The 12,659-nt window shown below is 35.6% G+C and overlaps 2 protein-coding genes across 36 annotated transcripts in view; one reads left to right on the top strand and one right to left on the bottom strand.

Annotated features, from left to right (window-relative positions):
- The window catches only part of CCDC171 (coiled-coil domain containing 171), a 351,755-nt gene that overhangs the window by 57,100 nt on the left and 281,996 nt on the right, over positions 1-12,659 (top strand). For all 35 annotated transcript variants that reach the window (XR_014821448.1, XR_014821447.1, XM_084985088.1 and 32 more), the window contains one exon: positions 4,006-4,152. Coding sequence is in view for 20 of the 35 variants with exons in the window: in XM_084985088.1 (XP_084841214.1) it covers positions 4,006-4,152 (147 nt within the window). In the remaining 15 variants the exon portion in view is untranslated. The remainder of the gene's footprint in view (positions 1-4,005; positions 4,153-12,659) is intronic.
- The window catches only part of TTC39B (tetratricopeptide repeat domain 39B), a 562,176-nt gene that overhangs the window by 404,415 nt on the left and 145,102 nt on the right, over positions 1-12,659 (bottom strand). The gene's annotated exons all lie outside the window — the stretch shown is intronic.

Below are 12,659 nucleotides of genomic sequence, written 5' to 3'. Positions count from 1 at the left end.
TGCTTTTCAAATACAGTCTTTTGTGATACTAAATTTCATTTTGGGGGAGTTATTTATTTATTTCAATTATAATTTTATTTTTTCCCATTATAGGTGGTTTATAGTGTTCTCTCAATTTTCTACTGTACAGCAAGGTGACCCAGTCACACACACATATATACATTCTTTTCTTTTCTTTTTTTTTTGTCTTTTTGCCTTTTCTAAGGCTGCTCCTGCAGCATATGGAGGTTCCCAGGGTAGGAGTCTAATCAGAGCTGTAGCTGCCAGCCTACACCAGAGCCACAGCAACACAGGATCCGAGCCGCATCTGCAACCTACACCACAGCTCATGGCAACGCCGGATCCTTACCCACTGAGTGAGGCCAGGAATGGAACCTGCAACCTCATGGTTCCTAGTCGGATTTGTTAACCACTGCGCCACGATGGGAACTCCTACACTTTTTTGTCATGTTATCGTGCTCCATCATAAGTGACTAGATATAGTTCCCAGTGCTATACAGCAGGATCTCATTGTTTATCCACTCCAAATGCATTTTTTAACTCCAGACTCCTAGTCCGTCCCACTCCCTCCCCTCCCCCTTGGCAACCACAAGTCTATTCTCCATGTACATGATTTTTTTTTTTCTGTAGAAAGGATCGTTTGTGCTGAATGTTAGATTTCAGATATAAGTGATATCATATGGTATTTGTCTTTCTTTTTCTGACTTACTTCACTCAGTATGAGAGTCTCTAGTTCCATCCATGTTGCTGCAAATGGCATTATTTTCTTCTTTTCTATGGCTGAGTAGTATTCCATTGTGTATATATACCACATCTTCTTAATCTATTCATCTGTTGATGGACATTTAGGTTGTTTCCATGTGTTGGCTGTTGTGAATAGTGCTAGGTAAACATGTGGGTGCATGTGTCTTTTTCAAGGAAAGTTTTGTCTGGATATATGCCCAAGAATGGGATTGCTGGGTCATATGGTAGTTCCATGTGTAGTTTTATATGATATCTCCATACTGATCTCCATAGTGATCGTACCAGTTTACATTCCCACCAACAGTGCCGGAGGGTTCCCTTTTCTCCACACCCTCTCCAGCATTTGTTATTTGTGGACTTATGAATGATGGCCATTCTGACTGGTGTGAGGTGGTATCTCATGGTAGTTTTGATTTGCATTTCTTTAATAATCAGTGATGTTGAGCATTTTTTCATGTGCTTGTTAGCCATCTATATATCTTCCTTGGAGAAATGTCTGTTCGGGTCTTTTGCCAATTTTTCAATTGGGTTGTTGGCTTTTTTGCTGTTGAGTTGTATAAGTTGCTTGTATATTTTAGAGATTAAGCCCTTGTCAGTTGCATCATTTGAAACTCTTTTCTCCCATTCTGTAAGTTCTCCCATTCTGTGTGTTGATCGAACCCAAACCTCTTGCAGTGACCTGGTCTGCTGCAATAGGATTCTTAATCCACTGGGCCACATTAGGAAATCCACACTTGAATGCTTATATACCATATTTAATTTATCCATTTTTGGACATTAAGGTTATTTTCATATTTTGGCTGTTTTACTGAGGCTGTTGATTTTCAAGGCCATCAGGACTTGTGGAAAGAGAGTCTGAGATTCGGGCAAGTTTATTTAGAAATTGTTTTTATTTATTTATTTTTACTTATTTATTGAAGTATAGTTGATTTTAGGACACATTTAAATGCACAAATCTTTCTATTCTTACTGAGATTTAGCTGATTTTCTTGAATAAATGCTTCTTAGATTATTGCAAGTCTTTGGTTAATTTCTGGTTATGAAAAATTTGATTTTGACATTTTTTTTGGCCAGTGTTCTTGTTGCTTTAAAGGAAGAAAGAATTTTTGGTGGTTCTTACTCTGCCTTTATAGAACTACTTATTTTCTCTGGAGATATTCTGAAGTTTTCTTCTCTTTGCATATGTTTCTCTCAGGTTGTTTTTTCCCCTCCCTATTTGATTTTAGATTTCATCTTTTATGTTGGGGAATTTTTTTCAAATATCATTTTTTCTTATGTTTAAGAGTGAGGGACTAAAAAGCTTATTAGAATCTCTGAGTATTTGGTTAGCTCTTTAAACTGTGATATTTGCTATAGTATCATCTGGTGGATAGTTGAAACAGATAGATAAAATCCTACTACCTTCCCCAACTAACTTAAGAAGATGTAGAAAGCAGAAAACTTTTTTGAATCAGTGTGAAATTTCCAGGCCCATATTTCTTCAAGGGTGAATACAAAGAAACATTCAAGGAGCAAATAATTTCAGTCTTAAATAAACTGCCAGAGAATGAAAAACTCTTGATAACATACTAAGCTAATAATCTTAGCACTAAACTGACAAGGATATAAGATAATTATAGCCATTATCACTCATGAATATAGATGCAAAAATATTATAAAATTTTAGCCAATTGCAGAAAAATATAAAAAGATATAATATAAAAAAGTCTTTATGCAAGAAATGCCAAGTGAGTCCAGCATTACGTATGTTTTCATATATGAAGTTTCTCTTATGATGAAATCAGATTACATAGGGCTGTTAATCATACCATTTGTTTCTGAATCCAGAGTGTCATGATAAAAACTGCAAGTGCTGGCTGTTGACTACAGACAGTGTTGGCACTGCCTTGCTCTGGTACCCAACTTTGTTTTTATCTATGATACTGTAGAAATTGAAAATAAGTATAAGTAGATGAACTTCTGTATATTAAGGAGTTTCCATTGTCTGAAATGATTCTTAGGAGTTCATGTATAGTTGGCTGTGGAATAGTAACCTTATGAATTACCTGAATAACCTTATGAATTACCTGAATAACCTTATGAATTACCTGAAATGATTCTTGGAGTTCATGTGTAGTCAGCTATGGAATAGTATCCTTATGAATGAGGGGATGTAGAGAGGAGAAATTAAATTTTGTTCTTCATCCTTTGACTGTGGACTATACTGCTGGGTGCTTTCCAAACTGGAATCTTTTCTAGAGGATTGTATTTGATACTTGCAACCTTCTCACTCAGATTCTTATGCTACCTTTTAGTACCTGGAAGCATATATAAATATATGTGTGTATGTTCCCAAATAAGATTATGCTGGTGAAGGAAAGGCTTTGTCAAAGACCATAAGTAAGAATGATGAATCTAGATTAGTTACTGTGGAAAATAATTTTGACATGTGTGTTAACTTTATGTTTGAACTCCCATAAAATTCAACTAGATTTCTGAGTTTAATTGTAAAAGGAGATTGAGAGATTTAAGTAGAAATTTCTAACTACTGGAGTTCCTGCTGTGGTGCAGTGGGTTGTGAGTCTGACTGTAGCGGCTATGATGTTATTTTTCTTATAATAGAACAGCAAAGATTTAAAAACTTGAAAACTGAAGCGAAAATGAAATACAGCCATCTAGTGGATGCAACTTTAAGAGCTCTAAGCATGGTTAAAATACCATGAGCTCACACAAAATCTCTCAAGGGTCATTATTAGGCGTTCAAGCTAATCATTCCTTATCACACAAAGGAGCAATATACATTTGTATTACTAAATATTTTAATAAAATTTTAATGAGAGCGGAAAACATTATATATGACTGTTAACTATATAGCATTAAATAAATACCCTCAGAGGTCAATTGAACTAGCATAACGTTGTAGTAAGCTATACACATTTTTGGTTGTAACACATATTAATCAGGTTTTTTAATTGTAAAACTTCATTAGTGCCATGCCCATGGCATGTGGAAGTTCCCAGGCCAGGGACTGAGCCTGAGCCACAGCAGTAACCAGAACCCCAGCAGTGACAACACCAGATTGTAACCCACTGAGCCACCAGGGAAATGCAGTAGTGCTTTTTAAACATATGTAATATTCTGAAATATTGTTAGGTATTTATATAAAGTAACCTATTATTATGGTTAAAGTACAGATTTAGTTGCTCACTCTCTTCTGTGGAATAAATTTTAGTCATTGTTGCCTTATAAACTTTACTGATGGAAAACGGAACTATTTTCCAGGAGCAAGATAATGCTGTACAAAATATGCACAAGAAGGTAGAAAAATTAGAAGCTGAACACATGGACTGCTCTGACCTTTTACGGCGACAAACAAGTGAACTTGAATTTAGCACTCAACGAGAGGAACGTCTTAGAAAAGAGTTTGAGGTAAATTTTCTCATTCTTTTACAACATATATATGTTATCTAGTTAGTAATTTAAGGTCAGAGAAAGCTACACTCTGCAGTAAAATATAAAAGTGATTTTTTTTTTTTCTTCTGCACCCAATGCATGTGGAAATTCCTGGGCCAGGGATCGAATCTGTTCTACAGCAGCGACCTGAGCTGCTGCAGTGACAACGCCACATCCTTAAACACAAGCGAACACCTAAAACTAATTTTCTGATATTTATTTATACTGATATTTACTTGTATTGGCGTCTTTGAAAACTTTTATATCTGAGTAAATTATAGTTTGCCCCTAATTTAAAAAATGCTTCGTTTTAACAATTAATTGTCCTGGAATATTTGGATAGTTTGAGGGTAATTGTTTATATTACAGGGTTGAGAAAGCAACATAGGAAAATATTTTGTATACCTAATATTAAGTTCTAATTTTGTAGTTTGAATCATTTGTAATAGCTGCATAGTTTTATGGAATGCTTTCAGGTAAGACTTTAGATGGGAAAGGAGCATCAATTTACAAATGAAAAATATGTTTTGTATGAGTAAATTATACTGATATTCACTTAACCTGAGAGAAACCTAATTTATTAATTCTTTTTCTAAATTTTCTTTTGCTTTGTGGGAAATTAAATATTATTCAATAGATAAAGAAGTTTTGTTGTAAACATAATATCATTCTAAGTTAAATGAACATTTATAAAATATTTAATGATAAAATGCTGAAGGTACTCTTGTTACACTCACTTTTGTCATTAACATTTTGCTGAGAATTTTAGCCAAAGAAGTATATAAATGTAAGAACAGCAATAAGAATTACAGTTTTTGGAAAGGAGGTATCATTCTTATTATTTTTAGATAATATGCTAATAACCCTGAGTGGCCAAGAAAATCAACTTTGAAATTATTGACACTAGTAAGAATATTCAATAAGGAGGTCAAGAAGAAAATAATATGAAGCAATTATGTTTACGTTCTTACATACCAGTAATAATCAGAGAATAAAATACTAAAAGAGTTTTTTGCCATCATAGTGACAAAAAATAGGAATACAATTAACAACAAATACATTAAAAAGAATGACATTTGACAGTCTTAAAAGAAAATGATGAGACATTTTGGGAACATTTAACAGTGTAAAGATAGGACTACTCCCTAGACTATATTATGGGTTGAGGCAGTTCCAATCACAAATTCAATGAAATTATTTTGAGAAGACAGATTCTAAAATTCACCCACATGAGGAGTTCCCGTTGTGGCTCAGCGGTTAGCGAACCCGACTAGCATTCATGAGGATGCGGGTTCGATCCCTGGCCTTGCTCAGTGGGTTAAGGATCCAATGTTGCCATGAGCTGTGGTGTAGGCTGGCAGCTACAGTTCTGATTGGACCCCTAGCCTGGGAACCTCCATATGCCATGGGTATGACCCTAAGAGACAAAAGACCGAAAAAAAAAAAAAAATTCACCCACATGAGAGTCTCCAAAACATTTTGGTGAGAGTACTGAGTGGGGACTTACTTTACCAGAACTTAATACAGATTACAAAGCTTCAGTGTATCAGTTGGTTTTTTTTGCTTGTATGCAACAGAAACTAACTATAGTTAAAAAGGGAATTCAGTGGAAGAATGTGAGAATCATAGTTATAGAATCAGAAGGAATGTTGAGGATCAGGCTTAGAAAACATGAGTCCCAGAGTCTCTCCAGAGCTTTCAATAGCAGAAATGATGGGTGAAGTTGAGGTGAATTCATTTTGTAACTTTATTCAAGATTCCAATCCCATGAAAAGAACACATGATTGAGAGAGGTAATTTGCCCCAAATAAATCCCTCTCAATTCTACTAAAATTACTCCCTACCAAAGACTTATGCAGAAAATTAGGGTGCTGGTACCAAAAGAAGGGGAAAGATTGTTGAGTGGCTAACAATGGCATAGAATTGAGAGGCTAGTAGGAGACTTGTGGAGTATATATAAAAATTCAGTATATGAAGGTATCATTTTAAGTCAGTAAGAACAGAAAAATTATTCAGTGAATTGTCTTGAAACAATTGGTTAACTAGTTGGGACAAAATAAAATTAGATTCCTATCTTACATTATATTCTAAAATGAAATCCAGTCAGATTATAAAGAGAGAAATATTAAAAAAATTGATTAAGAAGGAAATGTAGATTAATTTTTTTCTGCTTTCTGGGTCAGTATCACTGCTAATCATAAAAGCAGAGGAACAAAATCATAAAGGAATAGATTTATAGCTTTGACTGGGAAAAGTTAAAGTCGTACATAAGCAATACCTCCACTTCAAATAAAATAAAAGGATAACCAAATGAGAAAAATATTTACAGCAAAGTGTAAATATATCTCTATATTTCTGCTGTTGGGTAAGAAAAAGAAAATCTTTATAAAAATATATCAAGGAAATCAAGAAGATATGAAAGAATAATTTTGGATGGATAACAGGCCTATGAAATATGCTGACTCTCACCATGATGTGAGAGAGACAATAACACTTGTAATAATAAGATTAAAGAAAATGATAGTACTCAGCATTGGTGAATTAAAAATTCTTGTACTTTGATGATGGGAGTGTAAATTTTTAAAAACTTGAAGGAGCTCTGTTTAGCTTCTTTATAGAGTCTTTCTTCAGAAAATGATCATAGTCTTCTGGAACTCTCTCATGCTCCATCTCTACATTGCTTTCTGGGCACATGGCACAGCCATTATCTGGGGACTTTCAGTTATACTCTGTTGGGTTTTCTCTTTCTCAGGTCTCTTGCTTCTTTTACTTTGTTGGACTATATAATCTAGTAGCTTCCAAAGAAAGGGTGTATGGGAGCCAAGTTTTATTTGTCTGAACATAACTTTTCATCAGTAAAATATTAAGGTAGATATAATCTGGCCGAATATAGAGTTTTAGGCTGGAAAGCTTTCTTTCAGAATTTGAAGGCCTTGCCTCACTGGTTCCTAGTCTCTTCTGTTGCTACTGAGGAGGCCGGATGTTATTCTTGTGTTCCTTTTTTGGGTACTCTTTTCCTTTCTGAAAGTTATCTTGGTCCTCTATTTTTTTTTTTTTTTTTCTTTTTGCCTTTTTCTAGAGCTGCAACTGTGCATATGGAGGTTCCCAGGCTAGGGGTCTAATCGGAGCTGTAGCCACCGGCCTACGCCAGAGCCACAGCAAGGCCAAATCCGAGCCACATCTGCGACCTACACCATAGCTCACAGCAACGCTGGATCCTGAACCCCCTGAGCAAGGCCAGGGAACGAACCTGCAACCTCATGGTTCCTAGATAGATTCATTTCTATTGAGCCACGACGGGAACTCCTTGGTCCTCTATTTTTTTAAAAGTTTTTTTTCTTCCAGTTTTATTGAGATATAAATCACATATAGCACTGTATAAATTTAAGATATACAGCCCAATGACTTAATTTACATATATCATGGAATGATTAACACAGTAAGTTTGGTGAACATCCATCATTTCATATAGTTAAAAATTTAGAGAAATGGAAAAAAATTTTTTTTCTTATAATAAGAACTCTTAGGAATAACTCTCTTAACAACTTTCAATTTAATATACAGCAGTGTTAATTATATATATGTTGTATATGACATCCCTAGTACTTATTTGTCTTATAACTGAAAGTTTGTACCTTTTGACTGCTTTCATCCAATTTACACGCTGCTCCCCCCCCCCATCTTTGGTAACCATAAATCTGATCTCTTTTTCAGTGAGTTTTTTTTTCTTTTTATGGTTGCCCTTGCGGCACATGGAAGTTTCCAGGTTAGGGGTTGAATTGTAGCTGCAGCTGCCGCCTATATCACAGACAGCCACAGCAACACCAGATCCTAGCTGCATCTGTGACTTATGCTGCAGCTTGCAGCAATACCAGATCCTAACCCGCTGAGCGAGGTCAGGGATGGAAACTACATCCTCACCGAGACAATGTTGGGTCCTTAACCCGATGAGCCACAATGGGAACACCTTGTTTTTTGAAGTATAATTGACCTGCAACAATGTGTTAATTCCTGTTATGCAGCATAGTGATTTGATATTTCTGCACATTTCACAATGATCACTGTTAAGTCTGGTTACGATAAGTTACCATACAAAGATATTACATAGTTATTTGCTGTATTCCTCACACTGTACATGTTATACCTGTGACTCATTTATTTTGCAGCCAGAAGTTTGTACCTCTTAATCTCCTTCACCTATTTTTCCTTTCCTACTTCTAGCAATCCTTTGTTTTCTCTATCTGTAACCATTTTGTTGTTGTTGTTATGTTTGTTCATTTGTTTTTTTAGATTCCACATATAAGTGAAATCAAATAGTATTTTGTCTTTCTCTGTATGACTTATTTCACTTATACATACAGTACATCTTCTTTATTTATTCATCTATTGGTAGGCGCTTAGATTGCTTCCATAGATAGCTTCAGTGTTGTGAATAACGCTGCAATGCACATAGAAGTGCATGCATCTTTTCTAATTAGTATTTTCATTTTCTTTGGATAAATACCCAAGAGTGGAATTGCTGGATAATATGGTACTTCCTTATTTATTTATTTATTTATTTATTTGTCTTTTTTGTCTTTATAGGGCTGCACCCATGGCACACAGAGGATCCCAGGCTAGGGGTCCAATTGGAACTGTAGCCTCCGCCTACATCAGAGCCACAGCAACGCCAGATCTGAGCCACGTCTGTGACCGTCACCACAGCTCATGGCAACACCGGATCCTTAACCCACTGAGTGAGGCCAGGGATCGAACCCGCAACCTCATGGTTCCTAGTTGGATTCATTTCCTCTGTGCCACAATGGGAACTCCCATTTTTAGTTTTTTGATGAATCTCCATTCTGTTTTCCAGAGTGGCTGCACTAATTCTCTAATTTATATTCCGACCAACAGTACTTGAGGTTCCTTTTTCCTTTTTTCCCACTTTTTAAAATGGAAAACTTTAAGCTTAAAAGATGCAGACAGCATAGTATAATGAACCTAGTGTATCCATCACCAGCTTCAGCAATTATCCACTTATGGGCAATCTTAGATCACTTATACCCCCACTTACTTTCCTTCTTTCCGTATTATATTGAAACAATTCATAGGCATCATGTCTTTCTAGCCAGAAATATTTCATTGTGATTTCTAAGAAAAAAGAGGTCTTTTATTTAGAACTACATTATCAATATCAAACCCTAAATAAGCAGTAATTACTTAATATAATCAAATATCCAGACATTATTCAACTTTCAAATTGCTCCATAAATGGCATAAATGAGTACAGTTTGTTTTAATCAGAAACCCTATTAGGGCTAACATGTTATAATTGGTTGTTATGTCTCTAAGTCTCTCTGCTATAGGTTCGCCATCTGTAGCTTTCTTTTTCCCTCGAATTTGTGAAGAGACCAAGCTATTTCTGCTGCAGAGTTCCTGCTGACTATGAAAATTCACAATATCGAAGATAAACAGTGTTTCTTACTATAGATTTTTGCATTCACTGTGCAGGGCATTTGGTGGCCATTTTAATTAGGAGACTCAAATTCTTTATTTTGTGCAATTTCTTCATAATTTCCTCCTCAGGGTTTTTTCCATTCTCTCTTCCTTGTGCTTTTAATTATTCGCTTGTTAGTCTAGTTGGATTGATGTTTTGCTTTTCTTACCTATTTTCTTTCTCTCTCTCTCTTTTTTTTTGTTATTGTTGCTTCATGGGAGATTTCCTTGACTATCCTGATCTTCTAATTGAATATTTTTTGTTTTCTTTTTAGTTTCTCTTATTCTCTGTACCATTTTTCTCACATCCTGTTCCTATATTTTGCCTATTCATTAGTTTATTTAGAAAATACCGAGAGTGTCCAGCACACTTTAGTTTGTTTGAGCAGTGACTAAAACAAAGCCTCTTCCCTCTTGAAATTCACACTCCTCCCAGGGAGAATCACACTTTAAATAAAACAGAACATAATAAGCCCTATGGAGAGGAATAAAGCAGATGAGGGGAGTAGTAAATGATGGGATAGAATGGTTACCCTCTTGTGTTAGTGGTCAAGGAAGGCTCACCTATTGATAGGATGGCATTTGAGCAGAGACCTGAGGGAATAAAGGGATTGAGCCATGTGGCTATCTAGAGGAAGAGATTCTAGGTAGAAGGAATAGAAGGTACAAAGGCCATGAAATGTGAGTGTGCTTGGAAAGTTTGGGGAATAGCCAGTGGGCCATTGTGACTGAAATGGAATGAGCAAGAGAGAGGCTAGTGGGATACATAGCATGGTAGGCAGATTTTATAGAAACTTGAAGGTCTTTTGCAGTTCATTGTAAGAACTTTGGCTTTCTTTCTGAGAAGGAAAGCCATTGGAAGGTTTTGAGCATAGGAGTGATATGTCCTCTCTGATTTGTTTTGAAAGCATCATCATTCTGTATACTCTTTGGAAGATAGATTGTAAGAGGTCATTTAGGAGACCTTTTTCTTTAATATTTTAATGTTTTTAAAAAAATTTTTATTTATTTATTTATTTTTTAGGGCCACACCCAAGGCATATGGAAGTTACCAGGCTAGGGGTCAAATTGGAGCTGCAACTGCCAGCGTACACCACAGCCAGAGCAGCATGGGATCTGAGCTGCCTCCGTGACCTACACCACAGCCCATGGCAATACCAGATCCTTAAACCATTGAGTGAGGCCAGGGATTGAACTCGTGTCCTCATGGATACTAGTCGAGTTTGTTCCCACTGAGCCACGACAGGAGACTGTGTAAGAGGCCCATTTAGGAGACTTTTAAAGTAATCTAGATGAAAGATTATGGTGCTTTAGAACAAGATAGTTGTAGAGGAGGTGGTCAGATTTATATGTTTTAGAAGATAAAACCAGTAGGATTTTCAGATTTATTGGACCTGCCTTGTGAGAGAAAAAAGAGAAGTAAAGGATAATGCCAGAGATTTTGGGTTGAGCCTAAATTTGGGAGAGCGGTATTGTCATTTACTCAAGTGGTCAAGAATGCAAGTGGTATAAATTTGGGAGAGATGAAGAGTTTGGTTTTAGACCTGTTAAATTTGATGTATCCACCTGGAGTTGTTGAGTAGGCGGTTGAATATGAGTTTTGGCTTCGGGGAAGCCTTACCGTACATGTGCCAAATATTTCATTGGGAAATGTTGATATGTTACAATCTAGAAGTCTTTTCTTTTTGTTTCTCTAGTTTATACCAAGAATAATCTGCTAATTTCCTCTTTAGTGGTTATTACATGGGAGAAGGAAATGGAGAAAAAAACTGTATTATATTTTCAGTATACGAACTTTCTCTTGTGCTCCAACCCTCCTCTCCCAATTTCTGTTCTTCCCATCCATTATATCTCTGTGTCCTGCCTTGGTGTCATGCTGATATTTTCCAGATAATAAACCTCCAGTTGGTAGGTTTGTGTAGTGCTTAGGGAGGGGTGGTTGTTTGACCAGTTGGGATGGAGATGAAGACCTGAAAGTTAAACTCTGTAATCACTTTTGATAATACCAGGTCTCTGTGTTTGGAGAATTTGAAGCTTTGAGGATAATCCAGACAGTCTCTATTTTTATTATATTTATAAGAATTTTAAGTGGACAAGTATAGTCCTGTGACTCTCTGATATCTATGATTCTTCATATTTAGACATCTTACAAATTTTTGCTTTAAATATTTAAGCGAGTGTATTTTGTATGGGCCATTTGACCAGATGAAGATGGTCCTGGTCACCAGATGTCCTTCAAGACATAATGAAGGAAAAGTTAAATTTGTAGAGAGTAGTTTATGCCAGTTTTACCTTCACTTGTGGAGACATTAAGTACTAGGAATTCTAGGTACTTAAATAATTGTCAGTGGTATTTTTGAAAATTGTTAAAATTTAATTTAATATAACATATTTAATGTCAATAATATCAGACCAAAGCACCTAACAGCTCTTTAGCCCACTAAATGTTTTATATTTTCGTGAAGCTTTAACAGTTATATTTCATGAAAAGATGATTTCTTTATGTGCCTAGACCTGTTTCTCTCTCTATATATATATAGAAATAAAAAAAAAATCTGACAGGCTATAGACCATTGTGTGGCTTAATCATCTTAAACATGGATCAATGGTTTCTTAGATTAAAAAAACCCTGCTCAATCCAATTTTCTACATGTGGTTCTGGATATCACAGAATCAAGGGAAAAGTGAACCGGAAAAAGAAATATCCATGGTTTATAAACCTCTTTACAACTAGAGGAGTTTTTTTTTTTTTTTCTTTTTTTTTTATCATGGGAAATAAACTTAACTCAATAAGAGAAAAAAGAAGATGCAAACCTAATTCTGAGAGACCTGAAGAATCTTGTTATGATTACGAGAGAGAGAGAGGTCATTGCAAACAAATTCTGAATTGCTTTTGTTGGTCATATTCTGTATGATAGTAACATATAGAAGGATAGAATATAGCCTTTTTCTCTACTCATGTACTATGCTCAAGTGAAAAAGGAAAAGATGAATCTCATCTTTCAGAT

Source organism: Sus scrofa, chromosome 1 (assembly GCF_054392235.1).
Source record: "Sus scrofa isolate SSC_HxYL_T2T_F1_AM1 chromosome 1, Sscrofa_HxYL_maternal_Yorkshire_Landrace_v2.0, whole genome shotgun sequence".
NCBI classification, from domain to species: Eukaryota; Metazoa; Chordata; class Mammalia; order Artiodactyla; family Suidae; genus Sus; species Sus scrofa.
Note: the sequence above shows the minus strand (reverse complement) of the source record. Positions and strands in the feature narration are given on the sequence as shown.